We start from the raw sequence: 27,700 nt of genomic DNA, 5'->3' as shown, positions 1-27,700 counted from the left end.
ACAAAAATTTTATATGTGTTTTTCTCTATGTTTACTTCCAAAATTCTTACAGTTTAGCTCTTAGATTTAGATTTTATAAGCCATTTCAAGTTAATTTTCATATACAGTGTGAGGTTGGGATTGATATTCATATTTTTCATATAGATATCCAATTTTTCCAGTTCCATTTGCTTAAAAGACTGTCCTTTCCCACTGAACTACTTTTAAAAATCAGTTGACAGTAGATGTGTTGGTCTGTTTCTAGATTCTATTTTGTTCATTGATCCATTGGCTCCAGTACTACATAGGCTTCATTATTGTGGCATTATAGTAAATCTTGAAAGAAAACTACAGGCCAATATCACTGATGAACATAGATGCAAAAATCCTTAACAAAATTCTAGCAAACAGAATCCAACAACATATTAAAAAAATCATACACCATGACCAAGTGGGCTTTATCCCAGGAATGCAAGGATTCTTTAATATCCACAAATCAATCAATGTAATACACCACATTAACAAATTGAAAGATAAAAACCATATGATTATCTCAATAGATGCAGAGAAAGCCTTTGACAAAATTCAGCACTCATTTATGATTAAAACTCTCCAAAAAGCAGGAATAGAAGGAACGTACCTCAACATAATAAAAGCTATATATGACAAACCCACAGCAAGCATCACCCTCAATGGTGAAAAATTGAAAGCATTTCCCCTGAAATCAGGAACAAGACAAGGGTGCCCACTCTCACCACTACTATTAAACATAGTGTTGGAAGTTTTGGCCACACCAATCAGAGCAGAAAAAGAAGTAAAAGGAATCCAGATAGGAAAAGAAGAAGTGAAACTCTCACTGTTTGCAGATGACATGATCCTCTACATAGAAAACCCTAAAGACTCTTCCAGAAAATTACTAGAGCTAATCAATGAATATAGTAAAGTTGCAGGATATAAAATTAACACACAGAAATCCCTTGCATTCCTATATACTAACAATGAAAAAAACAGAAAGAGAAATTAAGGAAACAATACCATTCACCATTGCAACAATAAGAATAAAATACTTAGGAGTATATCTACCTAAAGAAACAAAAGACCTATACATAGAAAACTATAAAACACTGATGAAAGAAATCAAAGAGGACACAAACAGATGGAGAAACATACCGTGTTCATGGGTTGGAAGAATCAATATTGTCAAAATGGCTATTCTACCCAAAGCAGTCTATAGATTCAATGCAATCCCTATCAAGCTACCAACGGTATTTTTCACAGAACTAGACCAAAGAATTTCACAATTTGTATGGAAATACAAAAAACCTCGAATAGCCAAAGTAATCTTGAGAAAGAAGAATGGAACTGGAGGAATCAACCTGCCTGACTTCAGACTCTACTACAAAGCCACAGTCATCAAGACAGTATGGTTCTGGCACAAAGACAGAAATATAGATCAATGGAACAGAATAGAAAGCCCAGAGATAAATCCACGAACCTATGGACACCTTATCTTTGACAAAGGAGGCAAGGATATACAATGGAAAAAAGACAACCTCTTTAACAAGTGGTGCTGGGAAAACTGATCAACCACTTGTAAAAGAATGAAACTAGAACACTTTCTAACACCATACACAAAAATAAACTCAAAATGGATTAAAGATCTAAATGTAAGACCAGAAACTATAAAACTCCTAGAGGAGAACATAGGCAAAACACTCTCCGACATAAATCACAGCAAGATCCTCTATGACCCACCTCCCAGAATATTGGAAATAAAAGCAAAACTAAACAAATGGGACCTAATGAAACTTAAAAGCTTTTGCACTACAAAGGAAACTATAAGTAAGGTGAAAAGACAGCCCTCAGATTGGGAGAAAATAATAGAAAATGAAGAAACAGACAAAGGACTAATCTCAAAAATATACAAGCAACTCCTGCAGCTCAATTCCAGAAAAATAAATGACCCAATCAAAAAATGGGCCAAAGAACTAAACAGACATTTCTCCAAAGAAGACATACAGATGGCTAACAAACACATGAAAAGATGCTCAACATCACTCATTATTAGAGAAATGCAAATCAAAACCACAATGAGGTACCATTACACGCCAGTCAGGATGGCTGCCATCCAAAAGTCTACAAGCAATAAATGCTGGAGAGGGTGTGGAGAAAAGGGAACCCTCTTACACTGTTGGTGGGAATGCAAACTAGTACAGCCGCTATGGAGAACAGTGTGGAGATTTCTTAAAAAACTGGAAATAGAACTGCCATATGACCCAGCAATCCCACTTCTGGGCATACACACTGAGGAAACCAGATCTGAAAGAGACACGTGCACCCCAGTGTTCATCGCAACACTGTTTATAATAGCCAGGACATGGAAGCAACCTAGATGCCCATCAGCAGATGAATGGATAAGGAAGCTGTGGTACATATACACCATGGAATATTACTCAGCCGTTAAAAAGAATTCATTTGAACCAGTCCTAATGAGATGGATGAAACTGGAGCCCCTTATACAGAGTGAAGTAAGCCAGAAAGATAAAGAACATTATAGCATACTAACACATATATATGGAATTTAGAAAGATGGTAACGATAACCCTATATGCAAAACAGAAAAAGAGACACAGAAATACAGAACAGACTTTTGAACTCTGTGGGAGAATGTGAGGGTGGGATATTTCAAAAGAACAGCATGTATACTATCTATGGTGAAACAGATCACCAGCCCAGGTGGGATGCATGAGACAAGTGCTCGGGCCTGGTGCACTGGGAAGACCCAGAGGAATCGGGTGGAGAGGGAGGTGGGAGGGGGGACCGGGATGGGGAATACGTGTAACTTTATGGCTGATTCATATCAATGTATGACAAAACCCACTGAAATGTTGTGAAGTAATTAGCCTCCAACTAATAAAAATAAAATAAAATAAAATAAAATAATATATATAAAAAAATAAATAAAAAACCATTACATCTTAAAAAAGAAAAGAAAGAAATAAAATAGTATAAGATCTCCAGCTTTGATCTCCTCTCTCAAATTGTTTTGGCTTGTTTAAAACAAATTGTTAGCTTTTATTTCCATATACATTTTATAATCATATTTTTAATTTCTACCCAAAAAAGTCCACTGGAGTTTTGATTTAACTCACATTGAATCTCTAGATAAATCTGGTTGTTGTCATTCAGTCGCTAAGTCATGTCCAACTCTTTGCGACCCCATGGACTGTACTCAACCAGGTTCCTCTGCCCATGGGATGCTCCAGGCAAGAATACTGGAGTGGGGATAAATCTGGAGAGAACTGATATTTTAAAAATATTTAGTCTTCTGATCTGTGAACACAGTATAGCTCTTCTGTTGTTTGTGTCTTCTGTAATTTCTCTTAACAATTGTTTTCAGTACACAGATCTTGCACATATTTTGTGTTAAATTTATCCCTAGGTATTTCATGTTTTATGCTAAAATAAATGTTTTTATTGTGATTTCCAGTTGTTCATTGTTTACACTATAATTTTAAGAAAGAGTTAGATGCAGCATTCTGAGTGGTATGGATTGAAGACAAAAGAAAAACATGCTCCTAAATGATAATAATTTCTAATGAAGAAGAAATTATAGCAATAGAATCACTGAATAACAAAAGCAAGTGAAAGAATCATGAATACTGTTAGCAGTCACTTTTACAGTCAAGCATGGAAATTACTATATATTCATAATGAATGATAATACAAAACATGACCAGAGACCAGTAAAGAAGAAATGGCCCTGGACCTAGAGTCAGGAGGCCCAGACTTGAGTTGTCACCTGCATACTTAAAAAGTATATAGTCCAAGATAGATAAACCTCAACAAACATTTCCTTCTTTCTCATTTTTTATTCAGCTAACAGTTGGTGAGTGTTCACAAAGAGCCAAACACTAAGCTAAGTGCCACTAAATGGGACAAATGCTATACTCCATATCATTAAGGAGTTATAAGGAAAGCTCAAATGAAAAAGAGTTATATGAAATATTTTGGTAAACTAAAATATAAATTTAATGTGCTACTATTATTTTTATTATAATTATACCATAAAATCTTCATTTATAAGTGTTATTACTTTAATACAGAGCTCATACCAAAATAAGAAAGTGTCTTTGGAAAAAAAAATTAAATGGATTATAGCTAGAGAATTCTAAAATTAATTACTCCATGACACACCAAAACCCATCTCTTCTATTAACCTGTAATCAAATGATAAAAGTACTATGTAAATCCACAGATACAGATGAAGCCTGATGTGTCATTTTTAAACCCTGCAAAAGGAAAGAATGGGCTTGAAACATAAAACTTTTCCTTCCAGATGAAGGAGGTAGGCTTATTAATTTCTATTAATAGGAGACCTTCTGCTGACAATTTTTCTATTAGAAATCTGGCACTCTCGAGATGACAGATGGACTGAGAATTCAGAAGTATGCCAAAAGACTTTATGTAAAGTGATGTAGTCAAAAAATATGCCAGTTTCCTCAGTTATAGATTAATATCCAAATTAAAATATTCCATGTTTTTGGTCAGTATATTATATTAGTTGCTCGAAAACTACTATTTTGTTCTTTGTATTTTTTTAAGGTTTGATTCTCATAAAGGTTTCTGGTGTCAGTTACTGGAAGAAGGTAAAACAAAATGCCTTGGAAAGAGCAAAGGAAGAAAATACCCTCCAATGGATCCTGATGTAAGTATAGAGCTTAAAAATACAAACTAAATAAGCAAAATGATACATAAAAATATATCTATTTTCTTAAAAAATGATTAAAATAAAAAATTCACTCTCTAAAAATAAAAAGTAAAAAAAAATAAAATAAAAAGTAACATTTGGATTGGATGCATCCTGCTTGCTTGTTTTGATTTTTCCAGTGATATATTACCTGTCTTGCGAGAATAAAGGCCAACAATAGAATTTGCCATTTTGAATCAGAACAAAGAAGGCAACATCTCATTCCAAAAAGAGATACTTTCACAGAAATTTTAGCACTAAAAATATTAACTGAAACCAGGGCAGGAAATATATCAACTGGAAATTAAAAATAGGACCAAAATATTTTATTTTCACTAAGTCACTCTGTAGTGGTAAATGTGGCCTGCATAATAATAATAATTACTGGTATACTGAGTTTTGAACTGCTAATATGATAATAAGATTAAACAATTAATATATTTCCCAGATGTATAACATACTAGCAGATAATTTAGGCTCTGGAGAATGGAGACACCCAAACTTTGCAATAGACATGTAACATGTCATGGTTGTTCTGCTCCAAATCGTGCCATGGTGGTCACTTAAAGCTACAGTTTTCCCACTTTGTTGGCCCTATATTTTCACTGTAAAGCTTACTATACATATATTACAATTTATTAATACTTTGATTTCATAATCAGTCCAGTTAATGTGCAATTTGGACATAAGAACACAAGTAGATTGATTTTATTAAAAAAAAAACTCAAAAATTAAAACATTATTTGAGACTGTTTTCCCACGATGTTTAATATATTGTGGTAACTAAGAATCCTACAGTGGTCTGAGAATCCTAACATGGTCTGAACTTATCTGAATCCTTTTTAATACTTGCAGATTTTTAGGACTTTTTTTTTTTTTTTTCCCCAATCTGATAGCGACAGAGCTTTGTCCTCACTAAGCTCATAATTAAATTCTATCTAAAAGACATTGTGGGGGTTCTTACTGTTGTTTTGATAAACAGAGGGTACTCTCAGGACTACAGTTTTCTTTGGTGGATTATTAAAATATACCTTCAGAGCGCTGTGAAAACAATACACATTAATAAATATTCAAGTGCAATTTCCATAGCATTTCAAGACAGCAATATAAAATGTTTCATTTTCATGTGTGTCAAAGCTATTTCTCTGTATATTTACTGAAACTAAAACATTTAAGACACTGTAGAACATCTTTCTTAGCATTTTATTTTACTCCCATCAAACACATACTGAGACATGATATTAAATTCTATGGTAGAGAAAGATTAAAAAACCAACACTTTTCAGGATATCACTACTTCCATGTCTCTCAATAAGGTTTCTATGTAATACATTCCGAAGATGTTTTTTCTCAAACACCTCTGACATCAGATATGTGGGCATTCTATACCAAGCAATTCTGTAATTTTCTGCAGACACCACGTAGGTATCCTATAATTTAATCCAATTCTGACACCAACTACCCAGGGTTAAGTACAGTCCCCACAGATTAAGGGCTCAGTCCCACAAAACTGCCCCCTTCAAACTCTAGTAGCAAGTAGTGGGGTCCCAGGTTATTCACACATCTGTCCAACTTGGCTACAAATCAGGGGTTCCCAAGAACTCCTCCCCGAGTTTTATAATTTGATATAATGATTCACATGCCCCAGAAATACTTTGCTTTCTGTTATAATAAATGAAGAGGTACACAGGAGAAGGTCCAGAAGGGTCCTGAGCGCCAGAGCTTCTCCTCTAGCGACCAGCCTGTCTGAAGTTATCTAGGGACCCGTAAGAGTCACTCTATTGGCATAAACTTAGGCAAACTTTAAAGGAACTTACTGTATGTAACAAAAGACACTCTTCACCCCGGTCAGGAAATTACAAGGTTCTTAGGAGCTCTCTGCTGGAGCCAGATTCAAAACCAAATTTATTTTTCTTATTATATCACAATATCTATCCATATGGATTTATTTGAGGGAGTAGGGTGGCTGACTTCATACAGATAATGCCCAGACAGGAGGCGAGATAAGGCATCTTTCCTGGAGGTAATGAAAACACAAATACGTAGAACAGATTCGAGCAGGCAGTACTGTCCACACTGCTTGCTTCTCCTTCTGCTACAGAAAAAACACCAGTACCCTTCCCCACAAGTATCACCAAAACATCACAGGATACATTTGATCCTGGAAATTAAGATTTGGTGGATTATTTGGCTTCCACTTTGGCTTTGTTTATCAAAATATATTATAGGAAAGGAATAAAATCTGACATTTTGAATGAACCACTTAGTCAATTACCTCTCCAAATCAAAAACACTAAATAGTTTCTTTGATAATAGTCCAATAAGCAACCTGATACTGAATTATACGATTCCTTCTTTTATCCTGTTTTATATTATAGAAGCATACATTATTATTCCTTTTATTACATTAATTTCATGTGAATTTCCATGAAATGGACTACATTGGCATATATTAGCATATATTCTCTCTGATTTGCCATCTAAAATAGTACCCTTTCTGAATAATCATCAGATAACAATGTATGTACAATAAATTCTGCATATCACTGAATTCTGTCCTAGCAATTTTTGACGTGAACATATTAGACTCTCAAATAGGATGTGTTGTGCTTTACAAATCTCGTTATCAGTTACCTTGCCATAGGAGGGAGCAGAAGAAGAAGGGGTACTTGATTATGGGGACCAACATACTCACTCAATAGGGCACAGGACAAGGGTTTGGCTGCTGACATAGGCTGTCAGGTTTGAAAATAATGCCAAAAAAGCCAATACATTGAGGTGCAGTTTAGATAATCCTCAGTATCAGGAGGTACGATACTGATAAAAAACTCCAAAGGAATGTAGGAAGAATGTGGATCTCAGGAGGTTCAATTCTAAAGTTAGTTGAGATGCTGGAGAATCCATGGGAAATATTAGGGAGCAAGCTGGCAGGATGTAGGCAGTCCCAGGCTGCTGCTGGCTTCATTCATAAAGAGGAGCAATGCAAAGGGAGATGTTAGCAGAGAACACGGTGGGGAAGGCTCTACACAAAGGCCTAAGGCTCAGCCCTGGATTCCAGGTCTGGTTGGCAGCAAAGGAGGCACAGAATGATCAGGCCCCCAGACAGAGGATCTGGGAATATGTTTTGTCTCCACCTTTCTCTGGCTAGGGTGTGCTATCTGGGCCTGTCAGTGGTTTTAGAGCTGATGACTAAGGAGACCCAAACAGAAAAGCAGGGAGACTGACACATGAGCCACACAAAGGTTTGCATTCTCCCTTGATCACAGTGATGGTTACAGTATAGCACAAAGGTTCAGTCTTGTTCCAGTGATCGTAATTACTGCAAAAACCACTATGTTACATTGACATCAACATAAAATGACATGTTTTCCTATGGCATTGAAGATGGGGTACCAGATATGATATTTTAAGAGAGCAGCAGAAGAAAATAAGACTAACTTAAAATTAATCTTTTAAAGATTCAATTGAACTGAAACTCAGAGTAGTAAAGCAGAAAGGTACAGATAAAGATCCAGAAACCCACCCTCCAAGACATTCCCAACAGCAGTCATTTGAACTACATATAAATCCCACTAAACACCACCTTACATCACAGCACTTCCCATTTCTTACAGTTTCAATTATTAAAATATTTTCTTTTATTGAAGGGAAATCTACCTCCTTATAAATCAGGATCATTTACAAGGCATTCCTTTCCTTCCTTGGGTCAAATAGTGCAAATATATCAGGTTATAGGTTTATCTGATTTACCTAACACAGTACTGTTTTAACAGTGAATATTTTGTGTATGCCTTAAAAGTGCTCTTAAGAAAATATTATCTTCAAATTCTACATGTAAATTAATGATGACAAAGGAGTGTTTTATTTTATAGATTTATCAAGCCAACTCTTGCTCCAAAGCCAGAATGGTTTTAATAGAGCATAATACTGGAACCAATCAGTTGTTACAGCTATATTTTTAAACTCAATCTAGCTATTTGAACATTTAATTCTGCACAAATAAACCACATGTTTAATACAAAAGTCTTTTCCCTAGTGAAAACATTTATGTGTTTGGAGTGTGTATTTTCAAGAACAGAGTCACTGTGTTTTGTTGTTCAGCCACTAAGTCATGTCTGACTCTCTAACTCCACGGACTGCAGCACGCCCCAGTCCTCTGTCCTCCCCTATCTCCTGGAGTTCACTCAAATTCATGTCCATTGAGTCAGTGAAACTATCCAACCATCTCATCCTCTGCCACTCCCTTCTCCTTCTGCCTTCAATTTTTCTCAGCATCAGGGTCTTTTCCAATGAGTCAGCTCTTTTGCATCAGGTGGCCAAAGTACTGGAGCTTCAGCTTCAGCATCAGTTCTCCCAATGAATATTCAGGGGTTGATTTCCTTTAGGATTGACTGGTTTAATCTCCTTGCAGTCCAAGGGACTCTCAAGAGTATTTTCCAGCACAGCAGTTCAAAAGCATCAATTCTTCAGCACTCAGCCTTCTTTATGGTCCAACTCTCACATCCATACATGACTACTGGAAAAAACATAGCTTTGACTAGGACTTTCCAGTTTTTTCTAGAACTCTCTTGTTTTCTCCATGATCCAGCAAGTGTTGGCAATTTGATCTCTGGTTCCTCTGCCTTTTCTAAATCCAGTTTGTGCATCTGGAAGTTCTCAATTCATGTACTGCTAAAGCCTAGCTTGAAGGACTTTGAGCATAACCTTACTAACGTGAAATAAGCACAACTGTACAGTAGTTTGAGCATTATTTGGCATTGCCTTTCTTTGGGACTGGAATGAAAACTGACCTTTTCCAGTCCTGTGGCCACTGCTGAGTTTTCCAAATTTGCTGGCATATTGAGTGCAGCACTTTAACAGCATCATCTTTTAGGATCTGAAATACCTCAGCTGAAATTCCATCACCTCCACTAGCTTTGTTCATAGTAGTGCTTCCTAAGGTCCACCTGACTTCACATTCCAGGATGTCTAGCTCTAGGTGAGTGACCACATCATCATGGTTATCTCGGTCATTAAGAACTTTCTTGTACAGTTCTTCTGTGTATTCTTGCTATCTCTTCTTAATCTCTCTGCTTCTGTTAAGTCCTTACCGTTTCTGTCCTTTATCATGCCCGTCCTGGCATGAAATGTTCCCTTGAGATCTCCAATTTTCTTGAAGATGTCTCTAGTCTTCCCCATCCTATTGTTTTCCTCTATTTCCTCTATTTAACAAGGCCTTCTTATCTCTCCTTGCTCTTCTCTGGAACTCTGCATTCAGCTGGGTATATCATTCCCTTTCTCCCTTGCCTTCACTTCTCTTCCTTCCTCAGCTATTTGTAAAGCCTCCTCAACCACTTCAGCTTCTTGCATTTCTTTTTCATTAGGATGGTTTTGGTTACTGCCTTGGGTACAATGTCACAAACTTCCATCCATAGTTCTTCAGGTACTGTGTCTACCAGATCTAATCCCCTGAATATATTTGTTACTTCCACTATATAATCATAAGGGATTTGATTTAGGTCAGAGCTGAATGGGCTAGTGATTTACCCTGCTTTCTTTCAGTTTAAGCATGAAGTTTGCAATTAGGAGTTCATGATCTGAGCCACAGTCAGCTCCAGGTCTTGTTTTTGCTAACTGTATAGAGCTTCTCCATCTTTGGCTGCAAAGAACACAGTATGATTTCATCGCCATCTGGTGACGTCCATATGTAGCGTCACCTTTTGAGTTACGGGAAATGCTATAACTAACATGTTCTGTTGACAAAACTGTTAGGTTTTGCCCTGTTTCATTTTGTACTTCAAGACCAAACTTGCCTGTTATTCTGGGTATCTCTTGACTTCCTACTTTTGCATTTCAGTCCCCTGTGATGAAAAGGACGTCTTTTTGGGGTGCTAGTTCTAGAAGGTGTAATAGGTTTTCATAGAACCAGTCAACTTCAGCTTCTTTGGCATCAGTGGTTGAGGCATAGACTTAGATTACTGTGATACTGAATGGTTTGCCTTGGAAACGAACCAAGATCATTCTGTCATTTTTAGGTTGCACCCAAGTATTTTGTATATTGTATTTTGGGCTCTTTCGTTGACTAGATTGTGCTAAATAAATAGTGTGCATGCTTAAAATCAATTTTAAGCCACTATGTAAATATCTACAGCTATAAATAAACATCGTCACAGTGTGTGAAGTCCACTCTAACAGACACAATTGATGTCATTGTGTCTCCTCCCCCCACCTCAGAGCAGAGCCTTTCTGTCCAGCTACTACCGCGAGCACAACGTGGAGCTCTCCAAGCTGCTGCACAGACTGGGGCAGCCTCTGCCGTCCTGGCTGAGGCAGGAGCTGCAGAAGCTAAGATAGCACTGTCAGGAAGCCGAAGCGTCTCCATAGAACGCTCACCTCTCCCAGAGCTTCCCGGAGCCACCAAAAAGTGGTTTAAAATATACCTCTTCAAATGAGACAAGAAAAACAAAGTTCTTTCCATGTGCTGGCACGTGGATGATTAGAAACAAAACAAAACTAAAAGTATTTGTTATAAGCCTTGAGGCCTATGGCCTTTCTCTGAACCCATATCTGAGCCTGTGGGGTTATTGGAGACTACTGTGCACTCATGTGTTAATCAATAGCAACCAATATAAATATCAAATACCAATGCAGAACTGTTCCATTTCGTAGTAATATTTACACTTTTATATATCGACTAAGATTATGTCTCTGTAGACTTTTAGGCTGCTGTTTGCCTGTAGAATGTTTTCTTATTCTTTGATTCTATAAAGTGTCCTACAAAACAAAAAGTAAACATCACAATGTAGCATAAAGCGCCAGAGGCCTAATACCCATGAAAACTGCTTGCAAAAATATATAATCCACTGAAGTATTTAGAAAGAATTATAATTTACAATTTGTCCTAGATCAGAGAGTGGTAAAGTTATATCTGAGCTTTATCTGCATCGAAAAAAAAATTAAAAAAGATAAGTGTTATAGAAGGAAAAAAGTGATTTTTCATCCATATAGTCTAGTGCATTTCTGTAAAAGTTACTAATGTCTCTATCATTACATAATTATTATTCTGAAAGGTATGTTGTAACAGCTATTGGATGGGAAATAGAAACACACTGAGTATACCAAAACAGTAAAAAGCAATATTAAGTGTACTGACTAAATCCTCTAAAAGCAAGAAATTGTAGGGGTCTGAAGATATCTGATTGACAACTTATGTCCCCTTGCTGTGAGCTGCAGATCAACTCCAGTAGCTCTCACTGGTTCTACAGAAATGTTTGCTCAGAATCTGAGGTCTATGTCATCTCTAGAAACAAACTGAATTTTTAATGTAAACAACTTTTTCTTAATGGTCCCAAGGAAAAAACCTATTAACTGAAATCTAAGGACAGTTTCTCCAGACGATATGTTGGGTTATTTATGTTTAAATTACAGAAAAATTACATATTTTCAGATAATTCAAAATGAAATTGTATAATACAGAGATCTGTGACAAAAAACAAATTAATGTATGATTTTTAATCTCAGATTTGCAATGAATGGTACAAGGCAAAAAAAGATAATCAAAGCCCAGTGCCATTTTTTTAGAACATTTTGTACATCACTCTCATGGAAGACAATAGAACACAGTTAAATTTATGGGTTATCTACTAAATTAAATGGAGGAAGTACCAAGATGAGCCAGGCATGGTTCTTAAAATATATTTTACACTTAAATTTTTATTGATTACATGATTAATAAAGTATTCAAAAAAAGAAAAGAATGTCATGCTGATTTTCCTGTGCTTATATTTACTTAGTTTTTAAATATACTATACACATAAGAAATTTAAGTAGTAAATAAATTCCTTGCTATGACTATATAAGCTTTTATGAATGTTATCAAAAGTATGATTAGAAAAAAAAGTATGCCGAAATAGTTTCATGGCCATTATAATATGTGAAATTGAACTCTATCAACTATTCACTAATTAGAAAACAAATTTTGAGATACTTTCACTAACTATTCATTTCTAAAATTGTATTATAATAATTAATTAAATGTTTTAAAGTTTTGTATACCCAAATGATAAGCCAATTTTTAAACAAACAAGCTATTGGCAGAAAGAGTTAGACAAAGAACCAGATTTTAAGATCCCTGACAGTAAAAGCAAAATCAAAGTCATTTGGAACAAGATGATAAAGTCAGTCTTCATGCTTACCACTACCTTTTATGAACAGCACATGCCTAACATACTAGAAAATGAATATAGCCTTTGATCTTCATTATTTTAAGAAAATTCACTTAAAAGGGTCAAACATAGTGAGAATAGGCCCCAACAGTTACATACGGTATTGTGTTTTCATTCTGACAACATTTCTACTGATTCAAAAGAAAAAAAAAGGAAAGGAGAAGAAAAACAATGCATTTACACTTCAAGGATGAGATGTGCATTTAAACTTCTAAACAAAGCTGCTAATGGTGTAATTCTGTCTGGATAAACTGAGTCAAACAAACAGCTTACCCTTTAAGAAATGTTAAGAACACACTGGATGCTTGTGGGATGAAAGGAGAAAAAAGGAGAGATCATGCCAAAATTTACTCATTCATAATATAGATATTATGCTACCTAGAGCAGCAAACCTCTGAAAGGAATTTTGATCACTCAGTGTATCTGGAAGACAACTCAAATACTAGGGGACACGCATACTTACTATACTGGATACTCCAGGTGGTGGTTATGCTCTTCTGAAAGTAACATAAATACACATGGGGAAAGAAAGAGATAATGTGATTTCAAACTAGCTTTGTATGGCATTCTTTTTTCATTGCTTAAAATATGAAACTTCCTCAGGAAGAAATGAAATGGTTATTTCAGTGTTTATAGCTATAATATTCTTGTCATTCACATTGAATGAAAATTAATGGAAACATTTTTTTTTCTGAGTTTTTTAAAATAAAAAACCTGGATATAATTCTGATAGTAGCATGGTACCTCATATGTACAACAATAAACTGTGATAAGAAAAGAGTTTGAGCCTGGTGATTTTAGATAACAAGTAGGCATTTGTTTGATAGTCGGTGTTTGCCTGTGACCAAGTGGGAGGTGGTCATAGAACATAGATACCACTAATACAATTCAAAATGGTGAGATACATGGAAAACTTCCCAAGAAGATATGAGTTTATTTTTAATGATATAACCTTAAACAGATCTTCTAATCAATATTAGTTTTTGTTTAGTTCTAGTACATGTAAAACAGTTCCTAGGGTCACTCATGAGACCAGAAAGTGAGAAGAGCACACAGCTGTTACTTAACGGACTTGAGAGCCTGAAGTCTGAGCATCTCTTACTCCTAGTGCTCTGCTCTGCTCCCCACAAATCAGCTGCTTTCTTTAGAGCTTTATAAGGAGTTAGCTAGTCTCTCTTTTCTTAAAAATCTAGCAAAACAGACCATCTCTGCCAAAAAAAAAAAAGGAGGGGATCAGGAGAGTTAGACATTTATCTACATTTTCCACAAAACTTTCTTTTCTCTATTCCAGTCCCTTTCTTTTCTAAACATCAGGCTTTCTCATGTTGCAACCCACCCTGTCATCATACACCAGTTGATTCTTCATAGGATTATCTCCCAGACACACAGTTCTCCAGTCTAGGATACACCTGACCCCCAGTTTTCTATGTGTGCCATCCTATGTTCTATTTACTCTGAGACCAACTGGTGAGTGGTTAATAAACCAACCCCATCGATGTTAGTGGCTTATAATGACTTACAATATTTTACCTTCAAGAGATATCAGCACTGCATTTTCCAGGAGATATGTTTAAGGCTCACTGTTGAGGAGGCACTGAACAGTTCAAATATTTCAGAAGGAAGGGATTTCTCTATTTTCAAATTATTCTCTAAGGCTGAGTTCTATTCTGCCAAAACTGACACGGCATGGTTACCACCTACAGCATGGCTACTGCCTTCATCCTGCCCACCCCACCCCATGCACACACACACCCATCCCCAAATAGTTAGGAGTCATGGAAAGAGCAATGAATCCCTGTGGTGGATAATCCTTAAGAAATTATTTGTGTTGGCTTGACATGTTTAACTTCTTTTCACTTTACCTAAAAGCAAACTAAATTTTATAAGGTCAAGCCATTAATTTATGCTTTGAGGATAAGAGCTAAAGACAGTGTCTCATTGATTGTGTTCCCAGAAAAATCTAGAATTTACTTTGAGCAAGCCTTTCACCTGTGGCCAACGGAAGCTAAGAGAATTTGAGGGCCATTTCTCCCCATCCGGTGCTACTACAAGTTCCTGCTATTCGTCCTCAATTTATTGTCCACACAGTTCTCCATATATTCAGTTTCTTAACAAAAGTCACAAAAATATATTCATTTATTTATTAGCAGGTGAAATTTATTCTTGCCCTCCACTTCCACCTTCTTCCTTTAATCCTGTACTTACCTTACTCATTGAGTTTCTATCATTTCTCAGTCTATTCCCAAAAGTTATAGACACAAAGATTAATAGATCATTAAAATTGGAACCTGCTATATTTTCACCATCTCCTTTTTAGAAAAAGAAGAATCATGAATAGTGTCAGTAAGTGTTTAAGAAAGACATTCACTAGCCAGATTCAGGTCAAATACTTTATTTGCCTATCAATTCCTTCCACAGAAGTCAAAGCAAATTCCACAAATTAAATACTCACAGTACAAAGTCTCCAAGATACTGCTAGGAAGAATGTATTTACCCACATTTTTTTCATACAGAAAACAGAATTAAACTGAATGAAATGTGAAACATTTCCAAAGCACCCAGGATCTGTGACAAATCTTACATAAAACCGTCTATATCAAGCTGTTTCCTGGTTATGAGGGAATAAATTAGGTGTAGGAAATGCCTGCTGTCTGCATTTCTGATGCCAAAACGCTCTTCTTCAAATCAATAAGTGAAATGGAAGGCAGATCTTGCTCTTAAATATTATGCATAATTTATACAGTTGGACCAGAAAGATTGGTCTTCTTTTCTCTATTTGGTAAATACTTTGTTCTCAATCTGAATTTTTCAGTTTCAACCACTTTAAACAGAAATGCAAGTTCAAGATGCAATATACTCTTAGGGCTACAGTGTATTTTTTCAGAACTTTATGTCTTTCAAAGTAAACAAAACTTTTAAAAGCCCACAAAACATCTACTATCAAAAACAAAGAGTCTGCTTTACAGACAGATAAATAAACTGACAAATTTAAAAGAAATTAAAGATTCTAATTTTAAAAACAATAAAAAGCTATGAAAATGTAATACTGACCAATTTTCATTCCCACCTGGGATCAACTTAATGAAACCATGTTGCTTCTATCCCCAATTAAGGATACCCTAAGTACAACTGGAATAGCAGACAGAATCAATTGGACTAATATAGATGTTGGCCCTGATATTGGTTCTTAACCAAAACAACACTGAGTAAGTCAGTTTTCCTTTAGGGCCTCAATTTCCTCATCCTTCAATGGAGGGAGTCAAATGAGATCATCAGTACCAGCTCCTTCCCTTGTTCCATTTTATCATCATTTACTGTGACATGGGGTTCTCCCTGTCTCTCACACATTCTGCCACAGGCAGGAGCCACAAATTATCTAGGTGGGAAAGCTGGAGGCAGAAGTGGGGTCTGAGTATTTCAATCCCTCCTCCCTGACTTCTGTTTGGAGAATACTCTGGTCTGCTTTTGGCCTGTAGTAAGTTCAGCAGAAATCTATTTTTAAATACATTATTTAAAGCCACAAACATAACCAAAAGAACAAAAAACAAAAATATAAATATATGCTAAAAAAAAATAGGAAGATGACCAAGAGGGTAAATGAATTAAACATTTACACACATCAAGGAATAAGGGTCTAAATGAGTAAAACCTCTCGTCCTTTATGTGTGAACCAACAGATGATGCTTCAAGCTGACAAACCAAGATGACAAGCTGAATGATAGTTGGTATTATGAAGGCAATCAACACAACTCGGATATGAATGGTTACTTACCTTTGATAAATGGGGCTGGAGTGCAAGACCAGGGAGAAGTATTTGAATTTTCTCCAAGTGCATGTACTACTTTAGTATCAATAGTAACAGCAATAATCTGTCATTTTTTAAAAAAAATAAAGATAAATATTCAGGCCCAACAGTAATTGGCAACTGATTTTAGCATCAGCTGGTGGATGTTATCCAGGAGACTGACTGGTAGGCAAGACCTCTGTGGCGATACAGAGCCTTACTTAGTGCTTACATGGTTCTCAAAGCAGAGTCTGTGGTCCCCCGGCAGACCCAAGTCCTTTTCGGGGAATCTGCATGGTCAGAACTACTTTCATATAATACCAGTTTATCATATTCCCTTGTCATTGTGCTGATATTCTCACTGTTTCTGCAAGAGTAATAATGGGTAAAACCGCTGGTGCTTCAACTGAAGTCTCCTGGTCACTGCATTCTCCACCATCACACACTCGTTTACAAAGTCAGCTACAGTTAAGGATACACGCAACAAGGCAGTAAGAACTATTAAATACCATTCAATTTCATACCCTCAACACCTAACTTTTTAATATTCTCTGCTTCAAAATGTGAAGCATACCTGGAGTACCTCCACCATACACTGAAGCAGATAGCTGTCTCAAGGAAAAGCACCTGAGCAATCATTTGAGCAAATTGAACTTCTTTTTTAATTTATTTAATCTGACAAAAGCTAGTCGCTTCACTCACAGAACATCATTTTGACTTAGAAGAATGGCAGGAACTATGATTATTCAAACTTGAGAACTTTAAGACTTTTTTTAATGAAAAAAGTGAGCCTGTCACTTTAAGAAAAACAATTAACAATAAATAACAGTATTTATTGCCAATGATAAAATTTGAACTTTCAAGTGAAAATTAGAATGTTGTAGATCTTGTATGCATTACTTGGAGCATTACTTAAGAGCATGCTATTATTTAAATACTTTCTCTGGTGAGACTGAGGGTGATATTAACAAATACGATCTTTTAATATTATCTATCAAAATGTACCAATGTTTGGAAGATCTGACTAGTAAACCAGTATTTTCCAAACAACTGATGTATGAGGTTACAAAAATCATTGTATGTAGTGCAAGCATTATAATGGTAAAACACCCATTCTTAGGCAAGATAACCTAATAGTTTTTAATGTAGCATAGTGTGAAAAGGTCTTTGATTTGGTTTCAGATTCCACATTACAAATAGCCTCGAAGAAAATACCACTGGTCAAGTTTTAGCATAGTATCAAAGAAAAATATCCACAATTAGCTGAAAGGCTATAAGTATACACTCCCCTTTCCCAAACACATATTTGGGTAAGCTTAGATTTTCTCTACACACTTCAGCAAAAGCAACGTCAAAATAGACTGAATGCAAAAACAGAAATCAGAATCCACCTATCTTCTACTAAGTTAAAGATTAAAGAGATTTACAAAGATAGAACACAACATCACTCTTTTCACTAATTTTTTTTGTTTTGGAAAACAGTTATATTTTATTAAAATATGATCTTATGGGTTTGCTCTTGTTCTTAAATGAATTAATATTTTTGGTTCCTCAATTTGAATTTCTAGTACAATAAATATTGATAGATATAACCTTTATAAATTTTGGAGTCCTCAATAATTTTTTTTAAGTGTAAGGGATCCTGAGACCAAAAAATGTGAGAATCGCTGGCTAAGAGTTGAAAGTAATTTATGTATCATAAGCCAAAACTTATACCATAAGTAATAGGCTAGAAAGAAAATAGATGGAAAGCCAGACTATACCTTCTATCATATTCCTATTCCACTGCCAGACTGGAGGTTGCCTGGCTGGAGATGAAGAAATACTGGAAAGGAAGAAGAGAGGCAAACATGGATATGAGTTCAGGACAAGAGATCTTCTTTAAAACTGAGGCTCCAAGAAGAGAGAAAGCTGTGTCCTGCTTTCCAAACAAAGGCTTGCCGAACAGCGCCCTGCTCTGTGCGCTCTGCCCGCTAATGGTACAGGAGCACCCTAGTGCCAGCAGGACACGGTGTTCTAGGCACACAGTCTAAGGCCGCACAGCTCCCGCAGTGGCACGGAGTGTATAGGCATTCCCAGTCTCCACTGGAGGCTGCAGAAATCACTAAGAATGGGCCTTTTCAGATCCAAAGGGACGGTAAGCTAGGCCCAGGAGGACATCTAATGACCTACACAGACTGATGACTGCAGGATATGAAGAGCCCAGACCATGGATGCCAGAGCCCACTTACCAAAGACCAAACTTGACGAGATTCATCCAGTGCCAGCAGAAGACAGATAGGTCTGAGGCCTGGTGTCACCTTCTTCCTCATGTCCAAGACCACCCTGACAAGAAAGGAGAGAAGCATTCTCAATTTGGGTGTTTCTGTTGTTGTCCATTCGCTAAGTCGTGTCCGACTCTTTGAAACCCCATGCACTGCAGCACACCAGGCTCCCCTATATTCTACTGTCTCCTGGAGTTTGCTCAGATTCATGTCCATTGAGTCAGCCATGCTATCTAATCATCTCATCTTCTGCCACCCCCTTCTTTTGCCTTCAATCTTTTCAGCATCAAGGTTTTTTCCAGTGAGTTGGTTCTTTGCATCAGGTGGCCAAAGTATTAGAGCTTCAGCTTCAGCATCAGTCTTTCCAATGAATATTCAAGGTTGATTTCCTTTAGGACTGACTGGTTTGATCTCCTTGCAGTCCAAGGGACTCTCAAGAGTCTTCTCCAACACCACAATTCAGAAGTCTTTGGCTTAATTTTTCATTGTCTCTAAAATAGAATTAAAAATTCCTAAAGTGATGGAATAGATCTAAAATGGGACAGTCACTGAAAACTGAACAAAGCTACATTTCTGCACAGGTTGTAGATTATGGAATTTATACCCACTATATAAGCAGTCTATCCCAGGTTCATTGGCAACAATGGAGATGCACAGAAGAAAAAACAGCCAGGGTCAAGAGCACTGGCTCTTGCCGGTGCTAGATTGCCTGGCTAGACTGCCTCAGTTAGGAAGAGCCAGAGACAGGCATGGTGATTTATTAGGCATGAGTGTGCAGATGGAGCACACTTGCAGATTTTCATCTTCCTACGAAATAAGCTGTTCTGTCCTATGATGGACACACCTGGAGAGTCATGCCCTTGTGTAATATTGCTCTGAGTGTGGGCCGAAACTGTTAGCTATGTTGGGACAATCACTCTCTTGATTAGCACACCCCACATTCAATCTGTCAAGACACCAACTCCACAGCTGCTCTGAGATAACCTCTTCTTTAACTTGGATATCTTCCCCGCTTCCATCTCTGTCCTAATAATCTACTGTCAACTCTATACCCAAAACAACCTTTTTACAGATTAAGTACTCCTGTGTCAAATATCCCGCAGCAGCTCTCCTTTCCAGAGTTTGAGGTCTTTGGTGACCTGATGTCCATTGCTTTGGAGCTGACAGTTCGCCTCACACCTCCCTCCCTCTTCGACAGCTGCACCGGCTTCCGTGCTAACATACAGCCCCTGCGCTGATGTTCCCTCGGTTGTCCACATGGTCAGCTCCTGCAGTTTTTCTGAGTCCCTGCTCAAATATTATCTTTTAAAAAAAAAGCCAGCACCAACAACCTTATAGAAAATATTTCTTTCCTTGGTTCTCCTGATTCCCATTTCCCTGATCTAATTTTTGTGTTGCCATAGTACCTATAATCTTATAACTAATTGTGTAGTTTACTGATTTAACAGCATTGTTGTCTTCTCCTACTCAAATAAGCTTCATGAAGGCAAATGCATCTGCTTTCTTTCATCAGTGTATCCCTACATTCAAGTGTGTCGTCTCTGACATGTAATAGGCACTCAATAAATATTTGCTGAATTAATTAATTTAGCAATAAATGGGAAAGAAAAAAGGCAAAGGATGATAGTTTTAACATGGCATATTTTCTTCCATTTAAGCCTTAGAAAAAAGTATAATTTTTACCAATCAATAAATTTGGTAAAGATACATATTTCCGCAATCATACAAAGACTTAAAAAAAAGGTCTCTCTTCTAAATAACAAAAAACAAGTTCAGACTTTAAATAATAATGAATTCCTAACAAAGAACTAAAATTAGCAAAGTAATTTTTTCAAGTATAAGATGAAAAAAAACCCTCTAGCCTTTAAGTAGTGTTTTGTATTTGCTAAACTATTTGTATAAATTACCTGAACAATTATTCTAAGAGATATTGCCAGCTTCCTTTATAGATGAAGAAACAGCTATGGAAAGGACAGATAACTAAACCAATGTCACACCAGAAGCAAAGGCCAAAATTTGAGATTTGAGCTCAGACTTAAATTTATCTTATACCTAATATCATTCTTCCTCCTTTACAACACATGGCAGTTAGAAATGGGGACCTGAGCAAGATTACACTCAAATCCCAGAGCTAACCTTGGGTTAACTTATATTATTTTCCTCTGCTTCAATTTACTCATCTGTATCAGTAAATGGAGATAACAGTACAATTTCATTCAATTGTTGAGACAAAGAAATGAGTTAAGGAGCACATATAGACTCAATAAATGTTAGTTATTACCATTATTATCACTATTATTATAATTATTACCTCTAGAAGGTGATAATAACAAATAATTGTTCTTTTCAGAATCCCCTTAGTGTCTGCTCATATTTCCATCTTTAGATCTCCTCAGTCATTACTGTTCAGTACTTTAAAGAATGATGAGTGCTCATTATTAGAGAAATGCAAATCAAAACCACAATCAGATATCACCTCACACCGATCAGAATGGCCATCATCAAAAAAGTCTACAAACAATAAATGCTAGAGAGGTTGTGGAGAAAAGGGAACACTCTTGCACTGTTGGTGGGAATGTAAATTGATACAGCCACTATGGAAGACGGTATGGAGATTCCTTAAAAAACTAGGAATAAAAACACCATATGACTCAGTAATCCCACTACTAGGGATATACCTTGAAGAAACCAAAATTGAAAAAGACACATGTACCCCAATTTTCATTGCAGCACGATGTACAATAGCTAGAACATGGAAGCAATCTAGATGTCCATAGACAGATGAATGAATAAAGAAGCTGTGGTACATATACACAAAGGAATATGTATACTCAGCCATAAAAAAAAACACATTTGAATCAGGTAATGAGGTGGATGAACCTAGAGCACATTATACAGAGTGAAGTAAGTCAGAGAAAGATAAATATTGCATACTAATGCATATATATATGGAATCTAGAAAGATGGTACCAATGAATTTATTTGCAGGGCAGCAATGAAGAAACAGAAATAGACAACAGATTTATGGACGCAGTGGGGTGGGGAGGGAGGAAGGAGAGGGTGAGAGGTATGGAGAGAGTAACATGGAAACTTAATTACCATATGTAAAATAGGTAGTCAATCCGAATTCGCTATAGGACTCAGGGAACTCAAAGAGGGCTCTGTAATACCCTAGACGGGTGAAATGGAGAGGGAGGTGGCAGGGAGGTTCAAGAAGGAGGGGACATATGTATACCTATGCCTGATTCATGTTGATATTTGGCAGAAAACAACAAAATTCTGTAAAGTAACTATCCTTCAATTAAAAAATAAATAATTTTTTTTAAAAAGGAATGATGAGTATTGCAAAATTTTCACTGCTTTTATCAAATGTACTGAATTCCAGGGATTTCTCTGAGGACTCCTCTGATTTCTAAGACATATTATCCATTTGTATAAATTACCATACAAGTAAAAGACTTTTAAATTAAAGAAATAGAAAAGTCATTTCTCTAATATTAATTCTATTTGATTTTCTATAAATTTACTTGGAGAGAATAAATAAACACCTACTAAAACATCTTATATAGTAAATTGGAGTATTTTCATAAATTCTCTTATTTTCATTTAAAAAAAGAGTGTTAAGATTTTTCTAGGTTCAGCTCAAGCTAAAATTTTTCAGAACATTATATGAGTCCTGTCAGTTCTTTGAAGATCAAATAGAAATTACTCAATACAGTCCTTACAGTCTCAAGAAGTTGTAAACCTCTGATATTGAGATTTAAGACAGTGAAGATCTATTTCAATTATAAACATTGATTAATAGGAATCAGTTCCAAAGTTTGTCACAAAATATTCTCTGTAAAATGATTTCCGTTGAGGGAGGAGCCAAGATGGCGGAGGAGTAGGACGGGGAGACCACTTTCTCTCCTACAAATTCATCAAAAGAATAACTGAACGCAGAGCAAACTTCGCAAAACAACTTCTGATCGCTAGCTGAGGTCATCAGGCGCCCAGAAAAGCAGCCCATTGTCTTCGAAAGGAGGTAGGACAAAATATAAAAGATAAAAAGTGAGACAAAAGAGCTAAGGGCGGAGATCCGTCCCGGGAGCTCCTAGGCGGCATTGCTTGGGGTAGGGTCCGGCCCGAGTGCCCTGAGGACAATCGGAGGGAACTTCTGTGAGTTTCCAACTTGAACTGTGGGAGACCAAAAGAGAGAGGGTAAATTAACCGGCCCGAACACACTGCCGGCCGTTCACAGAACAAAGAGACCGAGAGGGTCCAGAGAGGAGCTCGCAGGCTGCGGACCGGCCCAGCCCCGCCGGAGGCAGGGGGGAGGGGAAGGTCGCGGCGAGACACAGGCCGCAGGCACCCGACCGGCGCGGGCGGGGACTGGGGCTGGGGACGCGGAGGGCGGAAGGCGCGCACGTCCGACTGGCGCCAGCGGAAACTGAGTCTGGGTCCGCGGAAGGGAGGGGGCGCGCCACACCTGGGTAGAGTGCGCCCACCAAGCCCCTGGCTGCCTGGACTGCTCTGACGGGGAAGGCACAGAGAGGGGGCGCAGCTTTTCCTTCCGCGCTTTTGTGGAACACCCGAGGGCTGGAACCTCGCGCAGCGCGGGGCGCGCTCCATGTAGACCGGCCGGGAGCCTGAGCAGCACAGACAGAGAAAGCAGCGTCAGCCCCTCCCGGCAGCCCCAGCCCATCCCCGCGGCGCAAGCCTGTCCCCACAGCGCAAGACCCTCCCTGCCCCGCAGAGCGACGGAACTAGCTACCTGAGTAAGAGTCCACCTCCGCCCGCCTGTGTCAGGGCGGAAATGAGGCTCTGAAGAGACCGGCAAACAGAAGCCAAATAAACAAAGGGAACCGCTTCAGAAGGGACTGGTGCAACAGATTAAAATCCCTCTAGGAAACGCTGACTACACCGGAGGGGCCTGTAGATATCGAGAAGCGTAAGCTGGAACGAGGAGCTATCTGAAACTGAGCCGAACCCACACTGACCGCAACAGCTCCAGAGAAACTCCTAGATATAATTTTACTTTTTTCTTTTTTTTTTTTTTTTTAATTTTTTTTTTCTTTTTTTTCTTTTTTCTTTCTTCTCTTTTGTTTTCCTTTAAAATCCCCTATTACTCCCCCATTACTCCTTAACTTTCATTTCCACAGACTTTTACGATTTTTTAATTAGGGGGAAAAAAAAAAAATTTTTTTTTTCTTTTTTCTTTTTTTTTTCTTTTTCTTTCTTTTTTTTCTTTCCTTTTTCTCTTCTATTTTCTATTTTTCTTTTTCTCTTATTTCTTTTAAAGTCCTCTAGTACTCCTCTACTACTCCTTAATTTTCATTTTCAATACACTATAACCTTACAAAAAAAAAAAAAAGAAGAGAAGCCCTATTTTTAAACCGAAGATTATTCTCTCCCAATCTTGACTCTCTGTTTTCTACCTCAGAACACCTCTATTTCCTCCTTTCCCCTTCTCTTCCCAATCCAATTCTGTGAATCCTTGTAGGTGACTGGGCTACGGAGAACACTCTGGGAACAGACAGCTGCGTAGATCTGTCTCTCTCCTCTTGAGTCCCCCTTTTTCTCCTCCTGTTCATCTCTATCTCCCTCCTCCCTCTCCTCTTCTTCATGTAACTCTGTGAACCTCTCTGGGTGTCCCTAACGGGGGAGAATCTTTTAGCCATTAAACTAGAAGTTTTCTTATCAGGGCTGTATAGTTGGAGAAGTCCTGAGACTACAGGAAGAATAAAACTGAAATCCAGAGGCAGGAGACTTAAGCCCAAAACCTGAGAACACCAGAAAACTCCTGACTACATGGAACTTTAAGTAATAAGTGACCGTCCAAAAGCCTCCATACCTACACTGAAACCAACCACCACCCAAGAGCCAAAAAGTTTTAGAGCAAGACATACCACGCAAATTCTCCAGCAATGCAGGAACATAGCCCTGAACATCAACATACAGGCTGCCCAAGGTGACACCTAACACATAGACCCATCTCAAAACTCATTACTGGGCACTCCATTGCTCTCCAAAGAGAAGAAATCAAGTTCCACGCACCAGAACACTGACACAAGCTCCCCTAACCAGGAAATCTTGACAAGCCAATCGTCTAACCCCACCCACTGGGTTAATCCTCCACAATAAAAAGGAACCACAGACCTCCAGAATACAGAAAGCCCACTCCAGATACAGCAATCTAAACAAGATGAAAAGGCAAAGAAATACCCAACAGGTAAAGGAACATGAAAAATGCCCACCAAGTCAAACAAAAGAGGAGGAGATAGGGAATCTACCTGAAAAAGAATTTAGAATAATGATAATAAAAATGATCCAAAATCTTGAAAACAAAATAGAGTTACAGATAAATAGCCTGGAAACAAAGATTGAAAAGATTCAAGAACTCTTTAATAAAGACCTAGAAGAAATAAAAAAGAGTCAATTAAAAATGAATAATGCAATGAATGAGATCAAAAACACTCTGGAGGGAACCAAGAGTAGAATAATGGAGGCAGAAGATAGGATAAGTGAGGTAGAAGATAAAATGGTGGAAATAAATGAAGCAGAGAGGAAAAAAGAAAAAAGGATCAAAAGAAATGAGGACAACCTCAGGGACCTCTGGGACACTGTGAAACGCCCCAACATTCGAATCATAGGAGTTCCAGAAGAAGAAGACAAAAAGAAAGGCCATGAGAAAATACTCGAGGAGATAATAGCTGAAAACTTCCCTAAAATGGGGAAGGAAATAGCCACCCAAATCCAAGAAACCCAGAGAGTCCCAAACAGGATAAACCCAAGGCGAAACACCCCAAGACACATATTAATCAAATTAACAAAGATCAAACACAAAGAACAAATATTAAAAGCAGCAAGGGAAAAACAACAAATAACACACAAAGGGATTCCCATAAGGATAACAGCTGATCTATCAATAGAAACCCTCCAGGCCAGAAGGGAATGGCAGGACGTACTGAAAGTAATGAAAGAGAATAACCTACAACCTAGATTACTGTACCCAGCAAGGATCTCATTCAGATATGAAGGAGAATTCAAAAGCTTTACAGATAAGCAAAAGCTGAGAGAATTCAGCACCACCAAACCAGCTCTTCAACAAATGCTAAAGGATCTTCTCTAGACAGGAAATACAGAAAGGTTGTATAAACGTGAACCCAAAACAACAAAGTAAATGGCAACGGGACCACACCTATCAATAATCACCCTAAATGTAAATGGGTTGAATGCCCCAACCAAAAGACAAAGATTGGCTGAATGGATACAAAAACAAGACCCCTATATATGCTGTCTACAAGAGACCCACCTCAAAACAAGAGACACATACAGACTAAAAGTGAAGGGCTGGAAAAAAATATTTCATGCAAACGGAGACCAAAAGAAAGCAGGAGTCGCAATACTCATATCAGATAAAATAGACTTTCAAATAAAGGATGTGAAAAGAGACAAAGAAGGACACTACATAATGATCAAAGGATCAATCAAAGAAGAAGATATAACAATTATAAATATATATGCACCCAACATAGGAGCACCGCAATATGTACGGCAAACGCTAACGAGTATGAAAGAGGAAATTAATAGTAACACAATAATAGTGGGAGACTTTAATACCCCACTCACAACTATGGATAGATCAACTAAACAGAAAATTAACAAGGAAACACAAACCTTAAATGACACAATGGACCAGCTAGACCTAATTGATATCTATAGGACATTTCACCCCAAAACAATCAACTTCACCTTTTTCTCAAGTGCACACGGAACCTTCTCCAGAATAGATCACATCCTGGGCCATAAATCTGGTCTTGGAAAATTCAAAAAAATTGAAATCATTCCAGTCATCTTTTCTGACCACAGTGCAGTAAGATTAGATCTCAATTACAGGAAAAAAATTGTTAAAACTTCAAACATATGGAGGCTAAATAACACGCTTCTGAATAACCAACAAATCATAGAAGAAATCAAAAAAGAAATCAAAATATGTATAGAAATGAATGAAAATGAAAACACAACAACCCAAAACCTATGGGACACTGTAAAAGCAGTGCTAAGGGGAAGGTTCATAGCATTACAGGCTTACATCAAGAAACAAGAAAAAAACCAAATAAATAACCTAACTCTACACCTAAAGCAATTAGAGAAGGAAGAAATGAAGAATCCCAGAGTTAGCAGAAGGAAAGAAATCTTAAAAATCAGGGCAGAAATAAATGCAAAAGAAACTAAAGAGACCATAGCAAAAATCAACAAAGCTAAAAGCTGGTTTTTTGAAAAAATAAACAAAATTGACAAACCACTAGCAAGACTCATTAAGAAACAAAGAGAGAAAAACCAAATTAACAAAATTAGAAATGAAAATGGAGAGATCACAACAGACAACACTGAAATACAAAGGATCATAAGAGACTACTACCAGCAGCTCTATGCCAATAAAATGGACAACTTGGATGAAATGGACAAATTCTTAGAAAAGTATAACTTTCCAAAACTGAACCAGGAAGAAATAGAAGATCTTAACAGACCCATCACAAGCAAGGAAATCGAAACTGTCATCAAAAATCTTCCAGCAAACAAAACCCCAGGACCAGATGGCTTCACAGCTGAATTCTACCAAAAATTTAGAGAGGAGCTAACACCTATCTTACTCAAACTCTTCCAGAAAATTGCAGATGAAGGTAAGCTTCCAAACTCATTCTATGAGGCCACCATCACCCTAATTCCAAAACCA

The 27,700-nt window shown here is 37.3% G+C and overlaps 1 protein-coding gene across 3 annotated transcripts in view; it reads left to right on the top strand.

Annotated features, from left to right (window-relative positions):
* The window catches only part of LOC122673501 (bifunctional heparan sulfate N-deacetylase/N-sulfotransferase 3), a 180,147-nt gene extending 168,936 nt beyond the window's left edge, over positions 1 to 11,211 (top strand). For all 3 annotated transcript variants that reach the window (XM_043871348.1, XM_043871349.1, XM_043871350.1), the window contains exons 13-14: positions 4,585 to 4,687; positions 10,943 to 11,211. In XM_043871348.1, coding sequence (XP_043727283.1) covers positions 4,585 to 4,687; positions 10,943 to 11,062 — 223 coding nt within the window. In that variant the 3' untranslated portion in view covers positions 11,063 to 11,211. The remainder of the gene's footprint in view (positions 1 to 4,584; positions 4,688 to 10,942) is intronic.
* Positions 11,212 to 27,700: the final 16,489 nt, after the last annotated feature.

This window comes from Cervus elaphus, chromosome 17, assembly GCF_910594005.1.
Source record: "Cervus elaphus chromosome 17, mCerEla1.1, whole genome shotgun sequence".
NCBI classification, from domain to species: domain Eukaryota; kingdom Metazoa; phylum Chordata; class Mammalia; order Artiodactyla; family Cervidae; genus Cervus; species Cervus elaphus.
The sequence above is the reverse complement of the archived record's forward strand: the minus strand, read 5'-3'. Positions and strand labels throughout refer to the sequence as shown.